The 24,363-nt window shown below is 37.8% G+C and overlaps 1 protein-coding gene across 1 annotated transcript in view; it reads left to right on the forward strand.

Moving 5' to 3' along the window:
* The window catches only part of ARHGAP15 (Rho GTPase activating protein 15), a 314,922-nt gene that overhangs the window by 57,617 nt on the left and 232,942 nt on the right, over positions 1-24,363 (forward strand). The window contains exon 6 of the mRNA XM_065751003.1: positions 737-826. Within this exon, the coding sequence (XP_065607075.1) occupies positions 737-826 (90 nt within the window). The remainder of the gene's footprint in view (positions 1-736; positions 827-24,363) is intronic.

A 24,363-nucleotide genomic window follows, 5' to 3' on the forward strand; every position in this document is an offset into this window, starting at 1 on the left:
ATGAGAATTATTGTGCTGTGCTTTACACTCACTTCCCAGAACATAAATGATACTGGCAAACAAAACAAAACAAAACAGAAAACAACAAGAAAAATCCTCTCTTTGAATTATTTTCATCCATATGGAGGAGCTGGAGAGGCAGAACTATGTTGCTCAGGGATGCACGAACTGACATCGAAGTATCGCTACATGAAGCTACCCTTAAGTGTTGAGCTCTTTCAGAGTGTCACACGTGTCCTTGAAGCTTTCATTTTTATTTTTTTTTAGAGCTAGAAATGATAATTTGTTTGGAGAAAGGAGATAGCTTGTCTTGCAGCCACAGTGTACACTCTTGTCTACTTTCTGTCCTTTCCAGCTTCATCAGTTTCAATTTGCAGTTGGAAAATCCACAGAGCATTATCTTGAATTGTAATGGCATTTCATGAGGTTTTGAAAAGTGAGCAATTAAAATACTCTGGTCAGTGTGTATGCATTTGTGTTTTGATCTGTTGTATATTAGACGTTTTTATTTTTTCACCACGTTTAAAGCTATGTAGGCAGTGTAAGAACCTTATTTCTGAGTTAACACCTTGGGAGTGGTTTTCTAATAGTACCAGGGAACAATGAACTCTTTTGAGTAATACCAGAAGCTTCACAAGTAGAATCTTTCACTTGAACTTGATCTATTCTTAATTTATACGACCTTGTCCATTTGTGGAAAGTCAAGTTATATTCATGGTTAATTTTTCCTTTGCAGAAACCAGGATATAAACCTGAGTGTGTGGATTTGTGTGGTGCTCACATCGAGTGGACCCCAGAGAAATCCAGCAGAAAGAATGTCTTTCAGGTAAGAAGCAGTGCATGTATTTCATTGCCCATTTGAGTATAAACTCTGTTAAGCTAAGAGGTAGGATTTATTTCCCTGGTTTTAATAACTGGAGTCCGATTTAATACAGCATTTTTCCTACTAATACCGGACTGTAACATTTTATTGAGCATTGGTTTACTATTTTTCTAAGGGAAGGATTTCTGATGGCTGAGTTTCCTAAACACTTGAGAACCTGTTGATTTATTGATTAATGCTCTATATTCAATTTGTTTTTAAAACTTAGTAGGTAATTGCTTTGAGTTCAGGCCTAGAATCTTGACCCAAAGGACTTCCATAAACACAACTTCTTCAAACTGCTTATACAAGCATTGCTCTAACATAGTGTGGTTACTCTGTTTATTTTCATTGCTGTTCAGGGTTCTCAGATGGTGATGACCTGGGTTTATTTCTGGAGGGGGAGTGGAGCGTGGTATAAGCTTGCCTATGTCCAGGCCAGCACAGAAATATATATATTGCTCATAGGCCTATTCTTCATTGATGGAAAATAATACTATTTAATTACTACATCTTAAATCTGTAGAATTGAAAGGTAGGACCAAGACCTTAGAAGATGAAAAGATTAGAAGAGTGTTACTGTAAGGTTAACACCCTGGGATCTAGAAGCTGAAAGGGTTTAATGTAACATTTTCAGTTCTTGGATGTAATCCAGTTCCTATGAATACCACTAGAAAGATCTGTGTTTGTTTGTTTCACTGAAAGTTGCATCAAGTCACATCAAAATATTATTCTCTATGAATTGAGTTGTTTCTCAGAGTTTTAGCATTAAGGTTTTTTTTGTTTTGTTTTGGTTTGGTTTTTTTTTTTTTACAATACAAACGATAAAGGGAAGAGAGACATAGAAGCAAACATGCTAGGGTCAAGATACTGTTAGATATTGGATAGTCCTTCTGCATCATCACCAAGTGAAACTGTACCTGGCTCTGGGATTTAAGCATTACACAGAGAAACCCCCCAAGGGATCATGCACATCTTGCTGAGAAGAAACCTCTTTGGCTCAGCTGGTGTTACAGAGAGTTTTTCAAGGTTTATTTTTCTAGACGTCTTTCCAAAGTGCATGCAATATTTAGAAATATTCCTCATCTCCAAGGCAGACTTATGCTTCTGTACCCCCTACATCCTTCAGGTTGTCTTGAAACAACACTTAGAGGTTTGTCATTTCCTAGGTATTTTTAGAATAAATATTTTGGTTTAGCTGTCAATCTTCAGCTTTTTCACTTCCAGAGTGATTAAGTATAACCTTAGCCTTCAGTCCTGCAACCCCCTGAGCACACTGACAAGTCTTCTGAGCTTCTAGGTTTTATTTCTCATTTTGCATTAAGCCAAAATTCTATTTGAAAATGCATATTGCAGTGGTGATTCTTTTAAGCTAATACTTTTCCAATGCAAAGACAAATCGAGCTCTGTTATTGATTTATCCAAACTAGTTGTGTGAAGACTTTGCAATATATTTTCTTCTCACTTCTTTTAGTGTGAGGTGTAACTCCACTGAATCAGAATAATGTGAGAAAGGAAATTCATGTGCTACTGTTTGAACCCATTAAAACATGTCTTCATCAAGCCAATGAGTGAGTGGGAGAGACATTAAGAAGTAAAAGCATGAGAGGAAGGACATATGTTAAGACACATTTTGAAAAGGGATGGAGCATTGTTTAGACAGTGAGCTACAAGAAGATTATGCCAGATGGTAAGAGTGAAAGAGGAGAAGGCTCTGGCATCACTAGTGGTGACATTTTGGGAAAGGAAAGGACTGAAGGAGACTGGTGCTACATGAGTAGAGAGAGTGGGAAGGGGGCTAGAGAGAGAGAAGATTTATGAGATAGTCTGGAGGGAATCCAAGGCGAGTTTGAAAGTGAAGAGGTCAGTTTGTACCTGGATAATGAATATTCTAGAAAATGCTGCTGATTGCTCTACCTATTCCTAAGGGATAGAAATACAATTGATAATATTTGTCAACTTATTTGTAATTTCTTCAATTGACAAGAATGTGGATGGTTTTGTTTCTTGTTGTTGTGGTTTGTTTGTTTCTTTCCAACCTAAATATAGATGCATTGCATTAGTATTTGATTTAATACATTAGCTGACTAATTATGGGATGATCAGAAATAAGTACAGTTTTTATCTCGAAACCATAGTTGATTTTTGTTTCATTGCATTCTGAACAATAAAACATTATTTTCTGTTTCAAACAGAGAAAGAGTTGCTTTCTGCTAATGTGTTGTACTATGCATAGGTGCAAAACTTGATTTAGCTTGGGTGCTCAATTTGAGTTCATGAATTATAGATTAGAAATAGGAAATGAGTACTGAGATTTCAGCTTGAAGAAAAAAGAAAGAAATCTTGAATTCAAAATTTAAGCATATGACACTTAATGGATGGTAACAAGAAGATGGAGTATAGGAGTATCATAGAGAAAATTAATTGGAAACATGATCGATGCAGGGGAAAAAAGGGGAAACTGCAAGTAAATGAAATTCAGACAAGGAAGATTTGGGTTTCTGCTCCTGATCATGAGTTTTTCAGCAGTTATACTCAATTCATTTTAATTGAGCTACTCCCTGTTTAACAGGATAAATCTGATCTGCCTCTCACACAATCTCATTTGTGCTGCACTCTATTTCTGTTCTTGGTGAACATATTAGGGTTTTTACAAGTTTTCCTCGATAACAACCAAAAATATGCATGCCATAAAATATAACCTTCTGATTTTACTTCATTTATTTAATTTATGATACTGCTAGCACCAAAGAAGAGGACTGGTTAAGAGACAGCATCATTACATGTAGCAGTTTGCAGCGAGATACTGTGCAGTTTGTTCCCACTGGCTGAATGACATGATACACTAGGTCTTCATCAGAAGAGTGGTGAATAAAAGAAGATTTATGTTCAAATCACATGCTTTAAATATTTCTGCTAAGTGCTAGTTTGCTCTTTGGTGTTTAGCCTGAAATTTAAAGCACTGAGGATTAAAAGGATTACAACATAATCTTAAATAATCCTAAGTGTCATTTACAGAGAGATGGTTGTAATAACTAAATAAAACCATGTTAAGGGATGGCAGTGTTGTCAGTCAGCAACTGGAACAGAAACAGCACCTATGTCACTTTGGCATTCTCCTCTTTCCTTTATTTGGTTTAATTTTATATTTGTTAGTTGCCTTTCAATAAAAGTTAGCAAAGAAGAAATTAATGCAGTGAGTTGCTTCACAGTCAGTACTAATATGGTTGGTGTGGCATCAGAAACTAGATAAGTTTGCAGCATTTTTCCATGTTCATTGTTTTCTGCTTCTAGTAGTTTTCCACAGGAGTTTATTCCTCCCCTTACTTTACTCACCCTTGGGTCTAAATCAGGCAGCCCTTTTAATTTCAAATTCAGCCCAGACATTGAAGACATACTCCTGACCTCTGGCTTCACAATCCTGGAACTTCATTAGCACAAAATCCTGTGGCTGCAGTCTTATTTCCTTGAAGAGGTTTTGGAAGATTTCTTTTGGATGATTCAAAAAAGAAAAGGAGAAATAGGAGAGAGGTGAAGGGTGCAATAAAAGGTCAGGAGCAACAGAGTTACGGATCACTGATAATGCTTTGTTCTCTTAATAGCATTATTTATTTAACTAACAGACTTTATTGGGTTTTTTGGTTGGTTTTTTTTTATTTCTTTACTGATTTTTTTTTCTTCTGGAGTCATGTGCCCTGGCTCTTCCCACATGACTAAGTGTGATGTTTTTTTTTTTTTTTTTTTTTAATAAAAAAACAGCTATCAGGAGCCACTCATACACAGCTGAGAGTTATAAATGTATTTTATGAATAGGAAAACCTGTGTTTACAAACTACTTACAGTGTTTCAACAGTGAGACAGCTGAAAGTACAGCTATACCTATGTATAATATGAAAGAATTTATCTTGCAGCTGTTTCATATATAACATTTGTGGCACTGATCTAGGGTAACTTTCTTGGCCTTGAAGCTAGTCCAGCTTTGTCCATGAACATAATCTGAATTATAAGCTATTTTGTTCTACATACTATGGGATCAGTATGGGATCTGAATGCCTCCCAGTGATGTTTTAAGTCTCCACTTCTTGCCATGGGAGCGATCACTTTCTGTTCCACGATCTTTCAAGAGGAATTACTGACAATTCAGTGTGGAGGGATTTGGATTGTTATTGGTGTTTGGATTTCTTTTTCTGATTTTAAATGCAAATACTTCATAGAGGAGGCATTCATCTTAAGAAAGATGAATGTGGAGCCTATTCTCCAGTTCAAAGTGTCTCTAGAGAAGTTCTGTCTTCTGAGCCTGAGTCTGCAGCTCATGCAAGATGTACAGTAACCTTTGCTGACTTCGAATTAGATGTGAGTTAGATGGACCTGCTGCTATTTCACAAAGAAATATCAACCCTTCAAAGCTGTATAGCATTTTGCCCCCTTCTGGAGGTTACTGCTGTGACTGAGGTTTAATTTCTGTAACAGGGGCCCAAATATATAATTGCCTAATTAAAAAAACTGAGCTGCATCATGCAGTTATTAGCTGATGTCAGCAAGAGGCAATTTAAATAACAAACTTATAATAAATTTATAATTAGTTAAAAAAAAAAACAACCCACAACACATGAAGTGATCTTAATAATCATCTTGCAGATGTTCAAGTGCATATGGGGTACATGGGGTAACTGACAAATCTTGATGTGGCAATATAAAAGTGTTTCTGCATTCTTTCTTTCTGTTGTCTTTATACTGACCTACCTTACTGACCTGCCAAAAGCTCAGTAAAACTTAGTGGATAGATGCAGACAATCTTCTGTCCTCTCATATGCAATCTTAGTTTGTAATCAAAATATGACGAATACATTTAATGTTCTTTATTGTTAATGTTTTTCTTTCGAGAGTCACACAATATTTTCTATTTTTGACGTACATGCAGCTAGTGAGCAGAATCAGAGATGTGGACAGTGGGCACTAAATTCATATGCTTATACTGATTTTGGGATTTTGGAACTGGACTCTTACTCTACTTTTACAGTAGTGAACTTCAATTGATATTTTTGGAACCTCTTCTTATTTGCATGTTTTTAAAAAGGGGACTATTTCCTAATAACTACTATTGGCCTTGTTACCTTTATATCTCTTTAAGCCAAAAGGTTCAAATAAAATCATGCTCTCTGTAGCTCATTGTGCTACTTCCTTGAGGCCCCAGATTCTGTGTGTCAGACAGTTCACAGCACAGTCTTTCTTTGAGGAATCTGCTGTTAAACCATGAAAACTGATCAGGATCTTATGGAAGTAATGACAGTAAAGCTATGTTTTCATTGCATGCCTGCATGCTTTGTTCTTGTTGATTGAAAAAAAGAGGTAAGCAAAACAGTATATAACACATGGAGAAGGAAGAAAAAGAAAGTATCCTTTATCTTGGGGAAAGTTTTGGAGATAATATGAAATGGCACAAGGTACACGATGTAAACATAATACATTTGCCTCCTGAAGATTTTAGCATGAAGTTTTAAGGAGATAAGGAGGATAGACATTTAGATTCTTGGGAAGGTTGTGTGGGATCTGTTTTTTCCCTAAGAAATGGGCAAATTTAATGGCAATCAGTTTACCTGCGCTCACAGTAGTTCTTTCTGAAGAGTTATTGCTGGTTATCAAAAATTAGATGGTAGGTGAGAGAGAAAAAGATTCTCATCTTGTCCACTACGAGGAATGGACTTGAAACTGGGCAACTCTTGTATATTATGGGATACTCAGTTTCATCCTTGTTTCAGAAGTGCTAGGTGAGAAATTGTCAGGCTTTAATTACGTTTTTCTTCTCTCAGTAGCTTTTCACTCAGATTTTCTGTTGCCCACATTACTCGGAAGAGTGGATTTTGAGAGTGAAAATCAGCTTAGGTTGCTTTATAAACACAAAGGATTCAAGTATTAATAAAGCTACCTGTTACCACCAATAAACAAGTGATTAAAACAAGGGGAATGTATTCAGCAGTCCTACGATATAAACAGTGACAAAAAGATTTATACATAAATTGTACCACCTTGGATTTCATATGTAGCAAACCCGTGGAAAGAAACTGACACACTTTGGCACCTTAAGAACATTTTTGAATTTTCTGTATCATATGGACCAAAATGTTGGTGGTTTTTTGTGTCCAACAGTTTATGGGAAAGCAGACAGTGTTTCAACAGGACATGAAGCAGGGAAAGCAGACTATGACAACTGCATGCACTTAAAGGGGTCTGGGAAACTCAGTCTCTTTAGAGGGAGGAGATTGCTTGAAGGAACAGCCAAGCAGTGCAGCTTTGTTCATAAAAGTGGGGTGCTGAGCAGGAAAAACATTATGGCTATAGAACTACAGCTGAAATATTCTTTTCATTTCTATGCTTTTCGTGTCTACATTTGAATAAGACAAAACTTTCACTAGTGTCAGCAAAGGTCTTATAAATTTTGTGACTGTAGTATGGAAAGGCAATTCTTTGGCTTTCTGCTTCTTGTAATTTCTTTATTTAAAAATAAGTCCTATTCTCTGAGTTACTGAGGATTTGAAAAATTTGTTCTTGATACAAAATAGTGATCATTTTTTAGATGTGATCAGTTAAGACCTAAAGTCTTAACTGGTTATTTTCAAAGAAGATTCAAAATTCTCAATAAAACTTTAGTTATTACTCTACTGATTAGCAATTAAGTGTAATTTTAGCTAGACAGTTTTATTTTTTTTTCTTTCCCTTTGTAATTGCCTCGTAAAATTTCTTGAAAATTTCACCGTGTTGGAAAAAAAATCACTTTGAGAAATGTAACTTGAACAACTCATGGAGGTCTTGACAAGGAAACAGATAATTTGGTGGAGAAAGAGCTGCCACTGGTAGTGTTGATTTCCTTTGCCATGGTAATCACTGAAAGCCATGAAAAATCAGCAGCAACCAGCTCCTATAGCACTCAGGGGCTCAAGATCTCTCTGGAGAGCTCCAAAATCAAAGTGGAAAGCTTGTCTGTTTTCTGTGAAAATCAGGCCGGTAAAAAAAAAGAAAAGAAAAAAAAATAGAAAGTAGAACATACATTCTCCAAATCTGACATTATATGTACATAGATGTGTCTGCCAAAAATGATTATAATAATAGCTCACTGCACTTTTTTAAGAGGCCATCTTTTGACGGATGTAAGCGCTGATATGTGAGTGACTGTGAGAGGTATGTGTCTGTGTATGCTCATACACATGTGCTTCTTAAGAAATTATGTGAATCACTTAGCTCTTGACAGCTACGCGGCAGCTTTCAGAAGTGCAGATGTTATTTGTCCATCAGAAAAGAAAATATTTATTTCAAGCCACAGGCATTTTCTGCATTGCAAAAGTAAAACATAACAGCAGTTAATGCTTAATGTGCATGAGTAATAATCTAGGGCCAGAAGTACTGCTGAGCAGAAGAGCCTGGACAAACGTGAGGGTACAAGAAGTACCTTGTGTACTGGATAATGGGCTGAATTGTGTTTTCTTCCCCCCTCCCCAGCCGAGGCTGCTCATAAGTGAAATGGCAGTGGGCTGCAGCCTCTAGCTGCATTATTCATAAACATATTGCTGCCATCTCGTGGGCAGCACACAAGCTGGCCTGGCCTGGCGGGCAGAGCTATGGGCCTTGCAGGAAGTCTGGTGGGCAGTAGTAGCTTGAGGACTGTCAGGCAGCAGTGTTGAGGGTCTTGTGGCCACGTGGCATTAAGGCCAGTGGTGCCAGTCACTTGATTGCGATGGAGGGAAGCATTTTATAAGCATCTTTACAGGGAAGAATGTGTGCCTGCCTGAATAGTTTGTACTAAGAAAGCTCAATTTAGCTGGGTGCTAAATGAAGCAGTAGCTGCTGCAGGAAGGAGTAGTGCTGCTGATACACCTGTAATCTGTAAATTATGCATGCAGTGGTAGCTGAATATAATCATAGAGTTGTTAATGTTGGAAAAGACCTCTAAGATCATCTAGTCCAACCAACCATTAACCCATCACCACCATGCCCTCCTAACCACATCACACTATGTCACATCTGCTCTTGTGTTTTAAAACAGTGATTGCACTCTGATAGAGATCCTAAGGACAGGTTTGTTTAAGATACAGCATGCAATGTAAATTATTACTATGGATATCCAATTGGTGTCCACAATAAGCCCCTTACTTTAGCTCAAGCCTTTGGTGTCACCTCCTGTGTACTCACAAAGTGGGAAAAACTATTTTCATAGAGCTGGCAATCAGCAGAGTGCATGTGGGAAGGTGAAAGGATCCTGGATTTCCTGATTCTTTAATACTTGAGGTTTTCTCTGTTCTTCAGAGTGAAAACAGCTAAATTATTTTAAAAAGCAATGCTATTTTTTCACCCTTCCTAATGTAAGTTAATATTAAAGAAAAAAAACTTGTCTTGATATGAGCCCAAACACTGCACACGTTCCCTTAATTTATCAAACTCTTGGAAAAAAAAGAAAGCAAAGAGAAAAATGAATCCTAAATGAACTCACTCAGAGATAATCAAATCTGACTTGTTTACATGTTTGGTGCTGGTATTTCTGTATTCAGCCACTACATTTTTTTAAAACTTGGCTAAGTCGCTTTACTCCATTTTTGTGTTTCTCTTTAATGAGTGAGGCAGATATTTCAAGCTGGCTGGGCAGGCGAGCCTTGGCTGTCCTCTCTCTGAAAGACAGCACCTCACATTTGTGTGCAAAGGGATGCCAGAGGACATGATAGGGATTCGCATTTTTGTGTGGGAGTGATTTGTGTGGCTGACATTCTTTGGGAAGGACGGTGGTTTGGGATGTTTCAAGATATTAAATGGGCAATGGCAGGCAATTTGAATACCATAAGAGAAATGCAAATAGTGGCCTGCCCCGCTGTTAGAAAATACACCTCTGCGTTTTCAGCAGAGCGGTCTTTCTTAGCCTGTGATTCACAGATCGTTGATGGGATGGGCAGACTTTTTGAAATGGTAATTAAAGCATCGTCAACTTGAGAAAAGGAAAACCCTGAAGAGCTTTTTCGACAAGGAGCCCTCGCTTTTCAAACCTTCCCAAGTTCGTTGATTTGAAATATGTTCCTCCAAATGATCTCACTCATAGGGTATTTTTATTTACGTTATCAGAGTTGTTAAAACTTGAGTTTCAGTCTAGGGGAATTGCTTGAATTCTGGAATGATTTCTTTTTTATTTTATTTTATTTTTCTTTTTATTGTTTTATCTCAAATTTGGAGTGGATAAATTCCTAGGAATTTGGTGTATTTACACCTGTAACTGCGTCTGTAATACAGGGTGACCCGAGAAGCTCAGGAAATATTACTTAGGCAAAAGTAGTTGCAAAGATGATTTTTTTACTACTTCATTTAAACGTATAGTATCTAATTTATCAGACAGGACTGAAAACTGCACTTCAGTCAGCCTTCCTTTCTATTATTTTTCAGCTCACAGCAGAGATTGCTATACATTATTGTTTAAAATGTTAACACTTGAATTCAAGGGATCTCCTAAGACATAGTCTGCAGGTGAACTTTCACGGAATTCTAGAGTAATTTTTCAGAGTGACAGGTGCACGTTTATTTTTTTAAACGAATATATGTGCAGGAGTACGTTTGAATTTATGGAAATAGGATCTAATTACTAAGATTCTCTAAAGTAAGAGAATTATTATTTTCTATTATTTGTACAGTCATCACTAGGTGGAGGCATACTTTACATATTCTATTGAAAGTGTCATCTGTTATGGGCTGAGATGAATTGCACTGATACTGCATAGTTCAGTGAAATGTTTTTAACCTGAACTGTTGAGATACCGTGTTACCACTCAGACAGACTAAGCAGATTTGTGCTTTGACCACTCCTACTGCTGAAAAACAATGAAAATGTGTTATGTTTTAATCGTGACGCCTTGGATCTGTTGAATTAAATTAGAGCACATTGTTAAGGTGAGATAAAGTTAAAAGGAGATGTAAAGCATGGAGCAAGATATTGGAATAACTCGTGTTTATCCATTTTAATTCCCCCTCGTTGCAGTACCTATATCAGTGTAGGATGAACTGATTATCTTTTTGCTTGTCTTTCAATCATTATAGCCATGTCCATTCCCAACCCAGTATTTTGTCATGGTACAGGGCCACCAGCTAAAACTCTTCACCCAGACTGTCCATATTTACTCTGGGGGTAGGTGTTATGCAGTTGGGCAGATGTAAGTAGCACCATGCATATGTTTCTCTCTTGTGTTTCTGAGTAGGTAGGGCAAAGCCTATAGGTTGTCCACACCTAGCACAGCCCAAGTTGAGTGCTTAGGAGCTGCAAGTGGAAACTTTTGGGTGTGAAGGTGGAAGTCAGAGACAAGAGCTGTCTCTTTCTCTGTGCTTTATTATGATTCTCAACACCCCTTATAATTACCATTGGCTTTTCTTATGGGAGTGACTGGAGAAAGGAAGGTAGTGATGCACAGATTAAAAACAAAAAGCACAATTTGTTCCCTGTCTTTTGGAGTAAGACATCCTGAGGAAAGTGGGGGGAAATGTAAGTTTACACCTCTCATTGTAATGAGTTTTGGAGAAAGGCATCGTGACTGCTGAAAGAAATTTACTGCGTTTTATTGTCCCATTGTGGTACAGTGGTGAGGGCAGTGGTCTCCAGCTTTGTCACTTGCTCTATCCTTCTGGGGACTGACTCTGCTTTCCTTTGGGGCTGTCATCCACTTACACTCAGGGGAACATGCTTCCATCACCCCTTCCTCAGGGCCAAGAAAACACTGAAATGGAGCTGAAATATACACCTTTTTTGTTTGTTTGTTTTGTCTTGTTTTCTTTTTTTCCCCTGTCTTTATTTTTGATGACTTGGATTTGGAGTCACACTTTTAATAATTACATTCACGATCTAAAATTAAATAAATATTTTGTTTAGTGTGCGCATAATTGCCAACCAGTGTGCAAGGAAGGGATGTCCAGCAGTTTATCAGCCTGTAGAATATAATTATAACAATATTTTGAAATACATTGGTTATAGATTTGTTTTGATACACAGAATGTAAATAATCAGTTTTGATTTTTCTGTTTATTTATTTATTTATTTACTTTGTAACTAAGGCTCTTGAATAAGAGTCCCTCAAATCAAGCTGTTACTCCTGGGGAATTCTGTAGGGGCATTTGAAAAATGCATACCTTCTGAAAAAAAGCTGGAAAATTCTGTCAGAGAGAGTGAAGAGAATTCCCAGGTTTGGAAATGGAAGTTCTGCAGGAAAAATCAATGACAGTGTGGTACAGCTAAAGCTGTAGCTGGAGTGAAATGGAATGTTATCACCATTACATTCATTTTCTTCTAGTTATCATGGCCATTCTGGTAAGAAATCAGAAAAAAGTGAGGAGTAAGAAGAATTAATATGTACTGGAACATAAAATACACTTTACTCAAGCAGAAAAGGGTGAAGAAATGTAGTAAAATCGAATGTAAACAAAGAAATGGGGAAAGTAAATGTGGGAGTGAAGAATTGTACAGGGAGTAGGAACAATGTTGTAGAAGATCTAAGGTAGGGGAGCCAATTTTTTCCAGATATTAAGTGATAACTGAGAAATAGCAAGGTAAAGGATTGGAATGGAGGGTCAGAGTATCACAAAAGAGAACAGAAAGTACATATATGTAGCTACTAACGAGGTGTACAATTTATTTATTTATTTGGGGGAGGGAGGGGGATCAATTATCATCTCCATCCCCTGGTGTTTCAGGAATCTTTTATAATTACAAGTATTATTTTCATTCTCTCTCCTGCACACACGCTCCATCTCGCTCCCCCTTCCAGGCAACACTTCTCCACTTGCGCAGATTTGAGGGGGTAGGAGGATCTCAGGGGTTCTTTGCAAGATGCTTGTTTCCCACCGCAGAGTGTGGCACTGCCAGAACTCTTCAGGGGACTCTCTGCCAGCTATCCTTAAAAGCTTGCAAAGGAGTGGGAGAAGATTTACATACTGCCCAAGGAGGGCCAGATATTTACCCTCCCCCCCTCGCCTCTGCTGAGTAGTGCTTAATTGAGTAAATAATGACACTGAAATAACTGCAGGATTTTCAGAGTAGGTGCTGTGCTACATCAGGCTATTAGGGACTGACTGTTGTTCCCCTGCCTCCCCTCTTCAAGTGCTCCTTTTTTATAATTTGAACCTGGATTTCTCTTCACCTGATTTTTTCCTTCTGATTTTACCCTTCTCTGGTCTTGTTTTGTTTTCTTTTCCATTATGTTTTATATTTTTGTATTTTAATAGCATATTTTCAGTCATTTTTCTCCTGTTCTCAATGTGATGACAGTATATCCTGATGGAAAGATAATAATGCCCAAGGAGGTTTTCTTTTATGAATTCTGCTTGTGTTACTTTCACATGCACAAATATATCATCTTGATTTCTAGCTCTGGGTCATTTCATTGCTCTTGTATGTCTTGCTACGAGATGTTTCCTGTAATTAAAAGATTAGGTTAAATAGATTATTTGTGCTGCCCTGTCTACATAAATGTTCTTTTTCTGTGCCTCTAGACACCGGCTTTTGTGTTTTAAGGCAGTGTTGTGGTACATGAAGTTGCATCATGTCTCCTTTGTCTTTAAGCTGCTGACTTAGTGGTAACAGAAGCAATCAAAGGAGACATTTACTGCCAGAGCCTGGTAGGGTCAGTGAATTAACAGGTGCCAATAAGTTCTAAAGAAGTGTTTTAATCGTTTCTGAAGTATTTAATTAATAGACTTTTTTGAGGAGTGGTGACTGAGCAGACATAAGGCTGATAAATATTTAATGCTTGTAGCTAGGGAACTTTTTCTCCCTTTCATGTAATTTGAGGTGTTTGCTGATGGAAAACAAACTAAATTGTTGTGTAGCATGCAATCAGCGGAAGCTGCTATTAGATTGTCCAAGATTTGAATACCTACCAGGAATTTATCTATATGTGTTGTAATATTTTTGTGTTTACAGTCTGTCTTGTTTAAACAGAATCTTGGAGTCCGATTTCTTGCAGGAAGCATTAACCTACGTTTTACTGGCTGCATAGATGTACAGCTCAGAGGCAGTTGGGCAAGCATCTAAGATGTGCTTTTCACTGAGCACTCTGAACCTTAATTGAGGTGCAAATTTGTCATGCTCCTTTCACAGCTGTGACAGAGATTTGTTCTCTTAGGCAAGAAATGGGTTACACCTGGAACTGAAGGCAAACCCATGGAAAAAGAGCTAGTTACTGTGCAAAAGTCCTATAGCCACATTCACATAAACTCAGCTCTAGTGGGACACCTCAGCTCAACACAGGGACTCCTCAGCACAGCTTGGGTTTGCAGTGTATAGCCAACAAGATGCCTGAGGACATGGAGAGTGATAAAGTAGATCCATATATGAAAGATTATTTATGACACTGAAACCATTGCAGGTTTATTTAATATGCTCAATCGAAACCACCACTGACAATATTGAGATTTAAACTATATGATGAGATCTTACAATACTTACATGTTCTCCTAAATGGGGATCTGTGCTGTAATTTTTTAATCATGCAGATAAAGATCTCATCCTTTTAGACTCTGATTCATTTAAATATTTATGTTAGTATGTATGTACTATATCATGTGAATACGATGACTTGAATATTAAATGTATGCAGAGTAGTTTTCTTGGACTGTCATGACTTCAGTAACTTGAGTGTTTGTTTTACTGAACTCTGGGATAAAGATTCCCAGTGGACTTGTTGATGTACATGGTATTCATGACACTTACTTTAAAAAGTAATATCAGTAATGCCATAACTATGTTTAAAATTCTTTTTAATTGCTTCTTATCATAGCCTGTTTTCCTTCACTTTAGAGGAACGTTTTCTTTCCTTTTATTTCCCAAATCCTGAGTCCTTACTTTTGGGGAAAAAAAAAGTTTGTCTGAGTCTCATTTGATGTGGTTGGAGTAGGGCTGACTGCTCCTTGGCTCTGCTCATCTGCATTTCACTTGGTCATGCAAGTTTAGAAATGCAATAATTGAAGAAGTGGAAATCATTGATTCAGTTCAACAGACCGCTGATCCAAAGTGTTCAAGTATACCAGGCCATTCCACTCAAGCCACCTTTTAACAGTGATGGTCGAACACTACTCTTATTGTAAGTTTTTATGAATTAATTTCCTCACAGGAGGAAGGAGAATCTACAGCATCACAGGACTAGAAAATATGATATTGGCTGGGCAGTATTTACAACAATATTGCAAATGGGCACTGTGGTTCTGCTCTTCTAGAGCATCCTTTTTGACTAAAATGACATGCTGTAAGAATAATAGATGTATTCTTGTAGTGGCCAGGCCTCTTGCCTACTCATACATACATATAGAAATAATGTGCTAACAGGGGACCAGGTGTTAATCACTGAAAAGACAATCTTTTCTGAAGACTACCTTGCATTTTACTCTTCCTCACTATTGTTTTAACTTTATGTTTTTAAACTTAGTTTTATTTCCACCAGCTATTTCTTTGCCTCTCTGTATCTTTCTTCATTCGCTTACTATCTGCAATCCTTTTACAGTGGAACATGTGATGTATCTATTTATTATCTCTGGGGATAGTTAGTGTATTAGGCTGAGTTTGAAGTCATCCACATTTTCTTTCCATCTCTGTAGCGTACAGAGAAGATGTGCTTATAATCAGTCAAGTCAAAATAATTGGAGATAGAAATAATAATATAACAATGGTCAACGAATTTGTTAGCTACAGTGGCTTTGGTTTTCTGCTTGACTCAATGAATGTGTATATGGCATATAGAGCGAAACAGTCCTTTTTATGAATTTGATGTGTGCAAAACTGATAATGAAGTTATTGTAAATGTAGATTATAACTGCCAGTGTAATTAAAAATACACACCTGCCCCTTTGAAAGCGATGCTTAGTTGTTGGATTCTTTTGATTTTGTCTTCTAGAGACAACTGTGCCAATCTGAGCAAGTCAGACAGTAACTTCGCTTGGACAAATACTTTGTTACTTTTTGTTCATAAATGCAGTTAACAAGTTCTTTTGTACTTCTTTGAGTGTTAATTGATGTAAACAAAGTCTGCATTTTATCTAATCCCACTGAAGCTTGTTAAAATTAGAGATGTGCCAAATTATTCCAAAGCAGGTTGTAAAGTAAGTGAACCATTAGATCTACTGGCTCACAAATGGCATAGTCAATGTGCGTTCTGTTTGCTTCCTTTTCAGGGTCTGTTTATGTCAGAACTTTCAAATCACATTTTTTTGCATCTTTAATATTGTGTTTATTTAATCTGTAAGGCAGAAGTATGAAACAAGCAGCAGGGCTGATCATGACTGAAGCTATTTCTAAAAAAGTCTGCATATCTGCTCCTAATTGAGTTTACCTAGATAGAAGCCAGCTCTGTTACTTTTTATATCCAGCATTTTCTTTTCACTGAGGTGCCCATTTGTTAGCGTTTTTTCTCTTCAGGATTTGTAATCTGCAAAATTAGTTATTACCCTGGATTCCAACGTGCTGGTTTTTTAGTTATGGTGACCTAATATACAAGGCATTGCTCTAGCCTAAGCTAAATCACTAGGGCATAGAGTTAGCATTAAGACATCACTTCCTTGATAAAATTAATGAGACTTATATAATTGGACGTGTCCTGGTTTCAGCTGAAATGGTTGAAATTGGTTTGGTTCCACACTCGAATCTGGATGGGTGATAGTCTTGCAGTTATGTTCACTTCACCTAACTTCTGTACGGAGCACACTGTAGTCAAGACAGTCAAGGGGTCAACATGAATGTCAAAATCAAGTACTACCACTATATGTCAATTAAGTACTAATTCCACATGCTATCCTGAGTCAGTGATTCAATAACCTGTCTGTGTTGTAAGCTGCATTGCCTGTGCTACTCTTCTCTAAGTCCATCAAAGCTGGATGTAATGGCTCTTGGTACGTATTAAAAAAGAAAAATCTGAAAGATCAGTATATATAGATGCTTTTCTATCTTATCTTTCAAAATCTTCTGTTTTTTAAATTTTATTTTATTTTTTTATTTTTCCTAGCTGCCAGCACTGTGGCATCTAATCTTTCTGGCAAACAGGTGGCTCTTGCAGCATGCTTTACCATCAGTCAGACTTTGGCTCAGTCTAATTTGCTTAATCATATTAATTAATTACTTTTGTAAATGTCAGAAAAGTTAAGCACACATTTTACTTTTAAAAAAGATTTTTGAATATCTTTCTGGTGAATATGTAACTTTGAATTATCTGAGGTATTTTTACTGAAATTCAGAGTGTAGTTACTCTACGTGCTACAAGTAAACCATTCAGCTTCCTCAGTCTTCTTTCACATAGCAAGCAGGCTTAGGCTTCTATGGATTGATTTTTTATTTTATATCAGCTTAACTAAATGATGCCAAATAATTTGAGTTTATGACCTATACTGGAAGTCACCTACTTAATTTGGTAGTTGCAATATGGTGTTGCTGAGCTCAGTGTAGTATCCAGAGAAAGAAATGTTTTGAATGCCAGGTAAAAGTGTAGCATAAAAATGATCAGGTTTTGCACAAGTGCCTTTTATTTCTAAACAAATATATGTTTGTTGAAGAGGGGTTTTGTATTTTTCCCCTTAAATAGTAGCGACCCCAAATTGAATTTGAGAGTAAGAAGTTAAGAAGGTTGTGCATCACGTAAGATGGAACTCACGTAGTTATTGTGAGCAATTTATGCTATTTGTTAACAAAATTTTGACATTGTATTCTTGGTTTAATTCGTAATATTAATGAAAGGTTGAGAACAGCCACAGTACAAAGATTGATAGTTTTTTACAGTACTATTTTTCTGCTTCAGCGTCATATCTGTATTTAGATAATGTGAGGTTGTCTAAAAGAAATTGAGAGATCAAAGCATAAGTGATGCTTTGAGTGAGAGTGGTTCTGAAGATAAAGATACTGAGGTTGTATAGAAGTCTGCAGTCACTGAGTTGTAGCAAACCTAGGTGAAATGAAGGGAAAAAAAATGTTTCTACCCCAAGAAGCCTTGGGGGAATCACTTGAAATGAAGCCTAATTGACTAACAAATCTACAAATGGTGCCTTTCCTTACATCTGACCATTTTGTGCGCTTATCATAATTTCTTTCTGCTAACAAATTTTCGGACTAATGGCATCTGATGCATTCAGTTTCCAATGCCAGTCTGGGTGTAGATGGTGAGCTCCAGATGTGTGCTGTAACATCACTGTCCTGCAGCAATACGTCCTTCTGTTCCCATCTGTAACAATATTTAACTTTGAGTAGGACAGTGCTTTTCACTTACTATCTTTCTTTTCTCCAATCTGTATGGAAGCTTGAGTCTTTTGAACTAAGAATAACATAAAAAGCTTTGGAAAAACCCAAACATTCTGCTACAAGGTATGGTCAGGTTAGTCATCAGCTCTCCTGTTAACTTGTTATGGTTTTGTGATTTTTGTTGTGTTATTGCTATTCCACATCATAACATCACGTGGTGTATTGGGAGTTATAGAGTTAATGCTATTGTCTAGTGGTGAGGAGCCGGCGCTTGCACGGCTGCGGCCCGGGTTCGATTCCCGGTCAGGTATGCCCCAGAACGGAGCTAGAGCACTAACTCTTTAAATCCCAACACACCACGTGATGTTATGATGTGGAATATCAATAACACAACAAAAATCACAAAATCATAACATAACTCAATATCAAGCCAGAAGTAAGAAATAAATGCATCTGGATTGGTATGGTTGTATGTTGTATGAGTGTAATGTTTCTTTCTGTTTAATGACATCCCCAGGCACTGATGTCAGCTTAGCATTAACAGCATGAAGGTGTCTTTTTATCCTTTCTCAGTGTTTGCTCTCTGTAGTAGCTAGCTCAGATGGAAGTACCTGCATGGGTACATATTGTCTGTAGGTCTTTACAAAGATGCTGTCATTTATTGATGGCCTGGAGCTGACATTCATCTAGAACTTTTTCTAAAAGTAGTATTTCATTGAACCAATGTGTTTTAAAGGAATATAAACTTTCTCTGACATGTGTTGAGAAGTGCTCTTCTGATGCAGAGTGGATTATGTTCTCAGTGACAGTTGTATAGGCCAGACATTTTTTGATATGTTTAGGTTTTGCTCCTTACTGCTGATGCTGCCAGCGTAAAACCAGCCTTAAGACAAAAACCCTTGAAGATCACACTAGTGTATCTTAACAAGAACACTCTTGCTGTTGCACAATTCTTAATAAATTTTTAAGCTACTAATTTGGATAGAAGCTTCCAATTTTCTTCCCAACTATGCATGAAAATAGCAGACATTATATAGAGGAAAAGTAAGCACAAGGACTTGTTTTAATTGTCTAGGAATTTCTCTCTTTGATTTTGAGAGATGGCTGCATGTGGTGTTCTTACAATGAAACAAAATGAAGGTTAAGTCAGTACTTGGCCTCATTCACTTCAAAGTTCACTAAATCTCACCAGTCCTTCAGCGAGCTTGGGGTAAATTTAAGCAAAGAAGGCAGATTTTGTGTGGATCTGAACCAATTGATGTTTTTTGGCAGAAACAATAGAAAACATATTACGCAGTGTTTTTATGTTTGTTTCCTCACACTGTGTGGTTTTGTCTGGTTTCTCTGCAAGCAAGGTTCAAGCTGGCGAGCCACACAGTTTCCTTTTGATTTCTTTGTTGTTCATTTATTGGAATTTGAGATTGGAAGCAGATACAGTGGATGCGAACCCAAGCAAGCCAAAATGTTTTCAGTCTGCCTGTGTAGCCCTGCCTGAAAGCTCAAGTCATTGAATTTTCTGCAGCGGAGATATTAAGCTAATTCTTCCAACTCTTCTGGAATGTATGTTTCCATTAGGATGGATGTATTCACATAAACTAGTTATTTTAATATTCTTCTGAACTGGAATGCAATTACTCACTCAAATTAGCCTTTCAAAATATTGATTAAAGGGATATGACATTCTGATCCTTCACAAGAGCATGGTCAAAAACTCGAAATTTGTCAAGATTCAAGATGTAAGCACATGAAATAGAGTATAAACACAGGTTATGTATACTCCATCTGCATCAATAATATTTTAAAAACTTAATCAGTATAATATAGCTTGACAGAATAGCACAAGATAAACTAATATTTTCAATATTAGTTTAATTATTAGTTCAATTGCATAAAGACATTTTAAAAATAGGATTTACCATTTGATCTTGCATTATTTTCCTGATGAAAGAATATGTGGAAGCTGTAAGAAATGATAATCCAACATAAAATATACAAATGCACAAATTTTATCCAAATGCTCTAGACAAGCCAATATGGCAACCAGTATAAAATAGTCTGCTGCTTACTAGCACACTTTCAGGATCAGATCTTAATTTTTATTTATTTCTTAATGTTTAAATATTTTTGATGTCTACAGACACGTCCAGACTGAACACTGGGGCACCAGCTTCACATCTGAAGTTGTTCAGCATCTGGCTCCCACCTGCCCACTTAGCATAATTATTAAGCATCAAAAAACTGTTTTGCTCTTCTCCAGACTTCAAAGCCTCAAAGGATATGGTCTTTGTGCTCCTCTAAGAGCCTGCCATGCTCATCGTTGGGGTTGTATGGCTTGGGGGTTTCTTGCAAACTGTCTCCTGTGTCTGTCCCACTGAAGGGAGAGTGGGAGTCCTGTGAACAAACAAAGCAGTAGAAAGCACAGGGGAAATTCTCCTTTGTTATAATTTGATTAAGGGGAAAAAATGGCCGGCTTTCTAGATAAGAGGATCAGAGTATTTTATCTAGTGTCTGTCCCTCTTGAATTTACCTACCCACTTTTTTAAATCTAGATTAGATGCTTTGAATGAGGACCCTGAGCCTTTCCTTTGCTGGAATGAAATATTAGGATCCCAGTCTTCTAGTATGAGAGACGATATCTGAGGTTTTCTACCCTAAGGTTGTGCTAGTAAATTGCCTGGGGCAGTAGGCTTGCCCAGCTTCAGTTTCTTGTGTAGAATTACTCTCGCTTGAACTTTCCATTAGACTTTTACCAAGTGCAACTTTGCAGGAATAATGTATCTTAGGTACACACCAGTGGCTGGAGGAAAAAGAGCTGCTTAGAACTTAGGACCATTCCTTTCTGAAGCATGTTTACTCCCATCACAGCTATACTCAGCACGCTATTTCTGAGCTGGATGTGAACAATGAGCTACCAATGCTCTTTTGTATGGCAACTGCTGAATCACAGCCTGAACCACTGATTGAGCACCTGGAGAAAAGACCTGGTCAGCCCTGGGAGCACAGGTGAAGATAATTCACCTGCACAACCAGAACAGAAAATCATTTAAGTGCTGACTGCCGTTGAGGAAGGATCTTCTGTTGGAGATCCCTCTTTTGTTGAATTATTCTTGTGAGCCTAGATCCTTGGAGACAGGTGAGCATTTCATTCTCTTCTTTCTCTGAAAAAACCTTCTAATTGCTCTGGTCCTGTTGTCGTTGCACCTTTGTAGGGATGATCTGGAGATGTTTTGTAATGAGAAAAAATACACAGCCTTTAGATTTAAAATCAAACTTTCCTAAGAATGTTTTACTTCATTTTTTTTTTTGCATAGATTAAGGCAAATGATAAATATCAGCAGTATTTTTCAGAGCAAAAATGGTTTAGATAAAGGGCAGAAACAAAGACAATACGTGTCAAATGCATGAGGACAGGAGTGAGTTAAGAGTCTTTGAGAGCGGTTACTCTGCTAGTCCAAATAATGACTAATTACCATGGCAATCCTTATGTTCTGTGCCATACGGACCCCACCATTCCTACTTAAAAACACTAATGGCAAATATACATTGCAAACAGATGCCATGTGCACATATCATTTGAAAAGGCTTTTAAGAAAACAAGACTGCTGGTCCTTGGATAGAAGCAGAGCAGTTGCACTGCAGGATGGCAGAGCACCAGTGATTGCCATCCCGCCAGAGTGCACCCATTATGTGCCAGCACCCCAAAGGAATCCAGAATGGAGAGAGAAAGAAGTCTGGCTCAGTTAGGGGCTCAAATCATGCTCTCCAGGTACAGCTTTTGTGTGAGAGTAAAGCACCTTGGTCTTAAAATGTGAAGACAGCACAGGCTGAGCTGCTCCTAATTAGCTTCCAGCTGGTGTTCCTCAGCTGCTGTGCAATAAACTTGGTAATCCAGACTGCTCAATAGTTTAGCAGTCTCCATCTAAAGGACTGTCTGGATGAAAGAATTAGCAGGTCCTCCCACCCCAGAAATGAACTACCCCCTGTTCACTTTGGGCTACCTCGTACTCAGCACAGCTTGCCTGCAACTGGCTACACCCTGGCCAGTACCATTCACCTTATGGCAGCTCTGAATTAAAAAATGAAAACAACTCATTTCTAATCCAGAGGGCAGAGCAGCTGTGTTGTAAACAGGGAGGAAGGAGAAGAAGTGAGGACTGTGTGTGTCACAAGCCTGGCATGTGGGAGCCCTGTGGAGCAGGGCTGCAGCCCCTCAGTAATCCCACACCTGTGTCATCTCCGTGCAGAATCTGGGTAAAGCCTTGACTTCAATAATGAATCAGTTCAGGAGGGAAAAATAAGCCTGTCGAAGCAGATATCTTTTGAATTACAAAGGGCCGGTAATTTGAAAATGTGTAGTTAAATTCTGGCAATGATGAAGCACCCACAGTTGCCAGAACCCCATGCTGTAAAATAAAGCAAAAAAAAAGTTTGGCTTGCGATTGATTGCTCTGGATCTTACCACGATATTCTGGGTTAACCATCAGTGAACCTTGTATAAAATGAAAGCAGAGGTCTTTTTAGGCTTGATAAATGTCAGGGAGTTTTTGTTTGTGGAGCCTTGTTAGATGCTCGACCTGCTGATACATTGCTGGGGAACGTGGTCTCTCCCAGTGTTCAACTTGGCCATGCTGCTGGCAGTAAGACCTTGTCCCAGGGGTGGAGAGTTTGTGGGTGCACTTCTGCCAGTCAAAGCTGATTGATAAGCTGATGTTTCCCAGATACCATTGAAAATTTTGTCTAATATGGATGACTATGTTTGTGACTGATGTCATGAACCTACTGGTAGGCCGGTACAGCCACTGCAGGGTCAAGGAAAGGAGACTATAACCAGCAATGCTATTGCAATTCCTGAGGCAATTGTGAGGTCTTTATTAACAAGATATGAACTCACCAACTTTAACAGAGTAAACATATTGAAGAAAGTGCATTTTTTTTTTTGTTCTCTTGAAACACAAAGTTTTCGATGTGTTGACCTTGGAAAGCGGAAGGCATACTGTGATCTTATGATTATTTGAAGTGGGATCTTTAGGACATTCAAATACATTGAAATTAATTTCAAATCTCTGGCTACCTCCCCTCCTGTCCTGCGTGTTAGTTCTACATTTTTATTGTTTTCTAGTACTGCACTACCAGGCCCTTTGGAATGATGCTTACAATACACATTCCTCCAGACAGTCTTTCACACTTCATAAGGTTCTGAACCATCATTAATTAGGAGACATTTCCTTCTGAAAGTTCCCTATATCTCTCTGAAGGCGCGTGAAGAGAGATATGTATTTGCTCCTCACCAAATTAATGGTTTCTCCTTGTTGGTCATTATCGCTGTAGGACAGTGAAATCTGTCCTGGTGTCACTGAACATGGTGAAATACAGAATGATCATAGAAAACATTTATGCATCAAAAGGCAAAGAGGTGTTTTGCTTCTCTGTGAGTCTGTGTGTAATGTCTGTGCTCAGTCAAGCCCTATCCATGCCAGAACCAGCTTCATTAATCTCTCCAGGCTTCTTTTTTTCCAGTGGATAATATTATTTGTTTCAAGTTGCATCTTTTATAAATGATCCAACAGTACAACTTTATTATTTTCAGTGTATTTGAGATGTTAAAACTAATTTCTACTTCTTTCTTCCACTAAATTCTGATTGAAAATATGGCTGGATGTTTTACACTGTTATAGTTTTTAATGGTTCTCTGAATGGGGGAAAAGCACCTGGTCCCTCGTTTCACTATTTTATACGTAGGCTAAAGCCCAGTATAAAAAAACTCAACATTCTTTCCACAAACCTTGAAGACATTTATCTATGTTATGTGTATTCAGACCCTTAGGAGTCTTTTCTATCTGTCCCCCAGGACATTATGGGACATTTTCCATGTATATCTTAGTGGGATTGCTCAGCACCGTAACCATTCCATCTACCTCCAACTTCACCTGAAGGGCGAAATCCTTAAGATCTTGACACAATACTGATAAATACATGGAATTATTAAAGTTGCCATCTCAGCAGAATAGGATTGCTGCTGCCTTTGTTCTCAGGGGAATACATATTTCACCCAGTAGCAAGACACCCAACTGCTGCTACAATCACAACTCTCTGAAATGCCTTTAAGCTAATCATCTTTGAACATAAGCCTTTGTTGTTAAATCAGGGACCTTCTAGATGCAAGGCACAGAAACCTTTTTTGTTTTTTTTTTCTCTCCACCTTGCACAAAACAGCTTTAAGCCTGTCACCACTGACAGTAAGGTTCAGTGATCTGTCAACATTCACCCCTGATAA

Source organism: Cyrtonyx montezumae, unplaced genomic scaffold (assembly GCF_038088225.1).
Source record: "Cyrtonyx montezumae isolate F1298 unplaced genomic scaffold, pur_monq_1.0 scaffold_7, whole genome shotgun sequence".
In the NCBI taxonomy this organism is placed as follows: domain Eukaryota; kingdom Metazoa; phylum Chordata; class Aves; order Galliformes; family Odontophoridae; genus Cyrtonyx; species Cyrtonyx montezumae.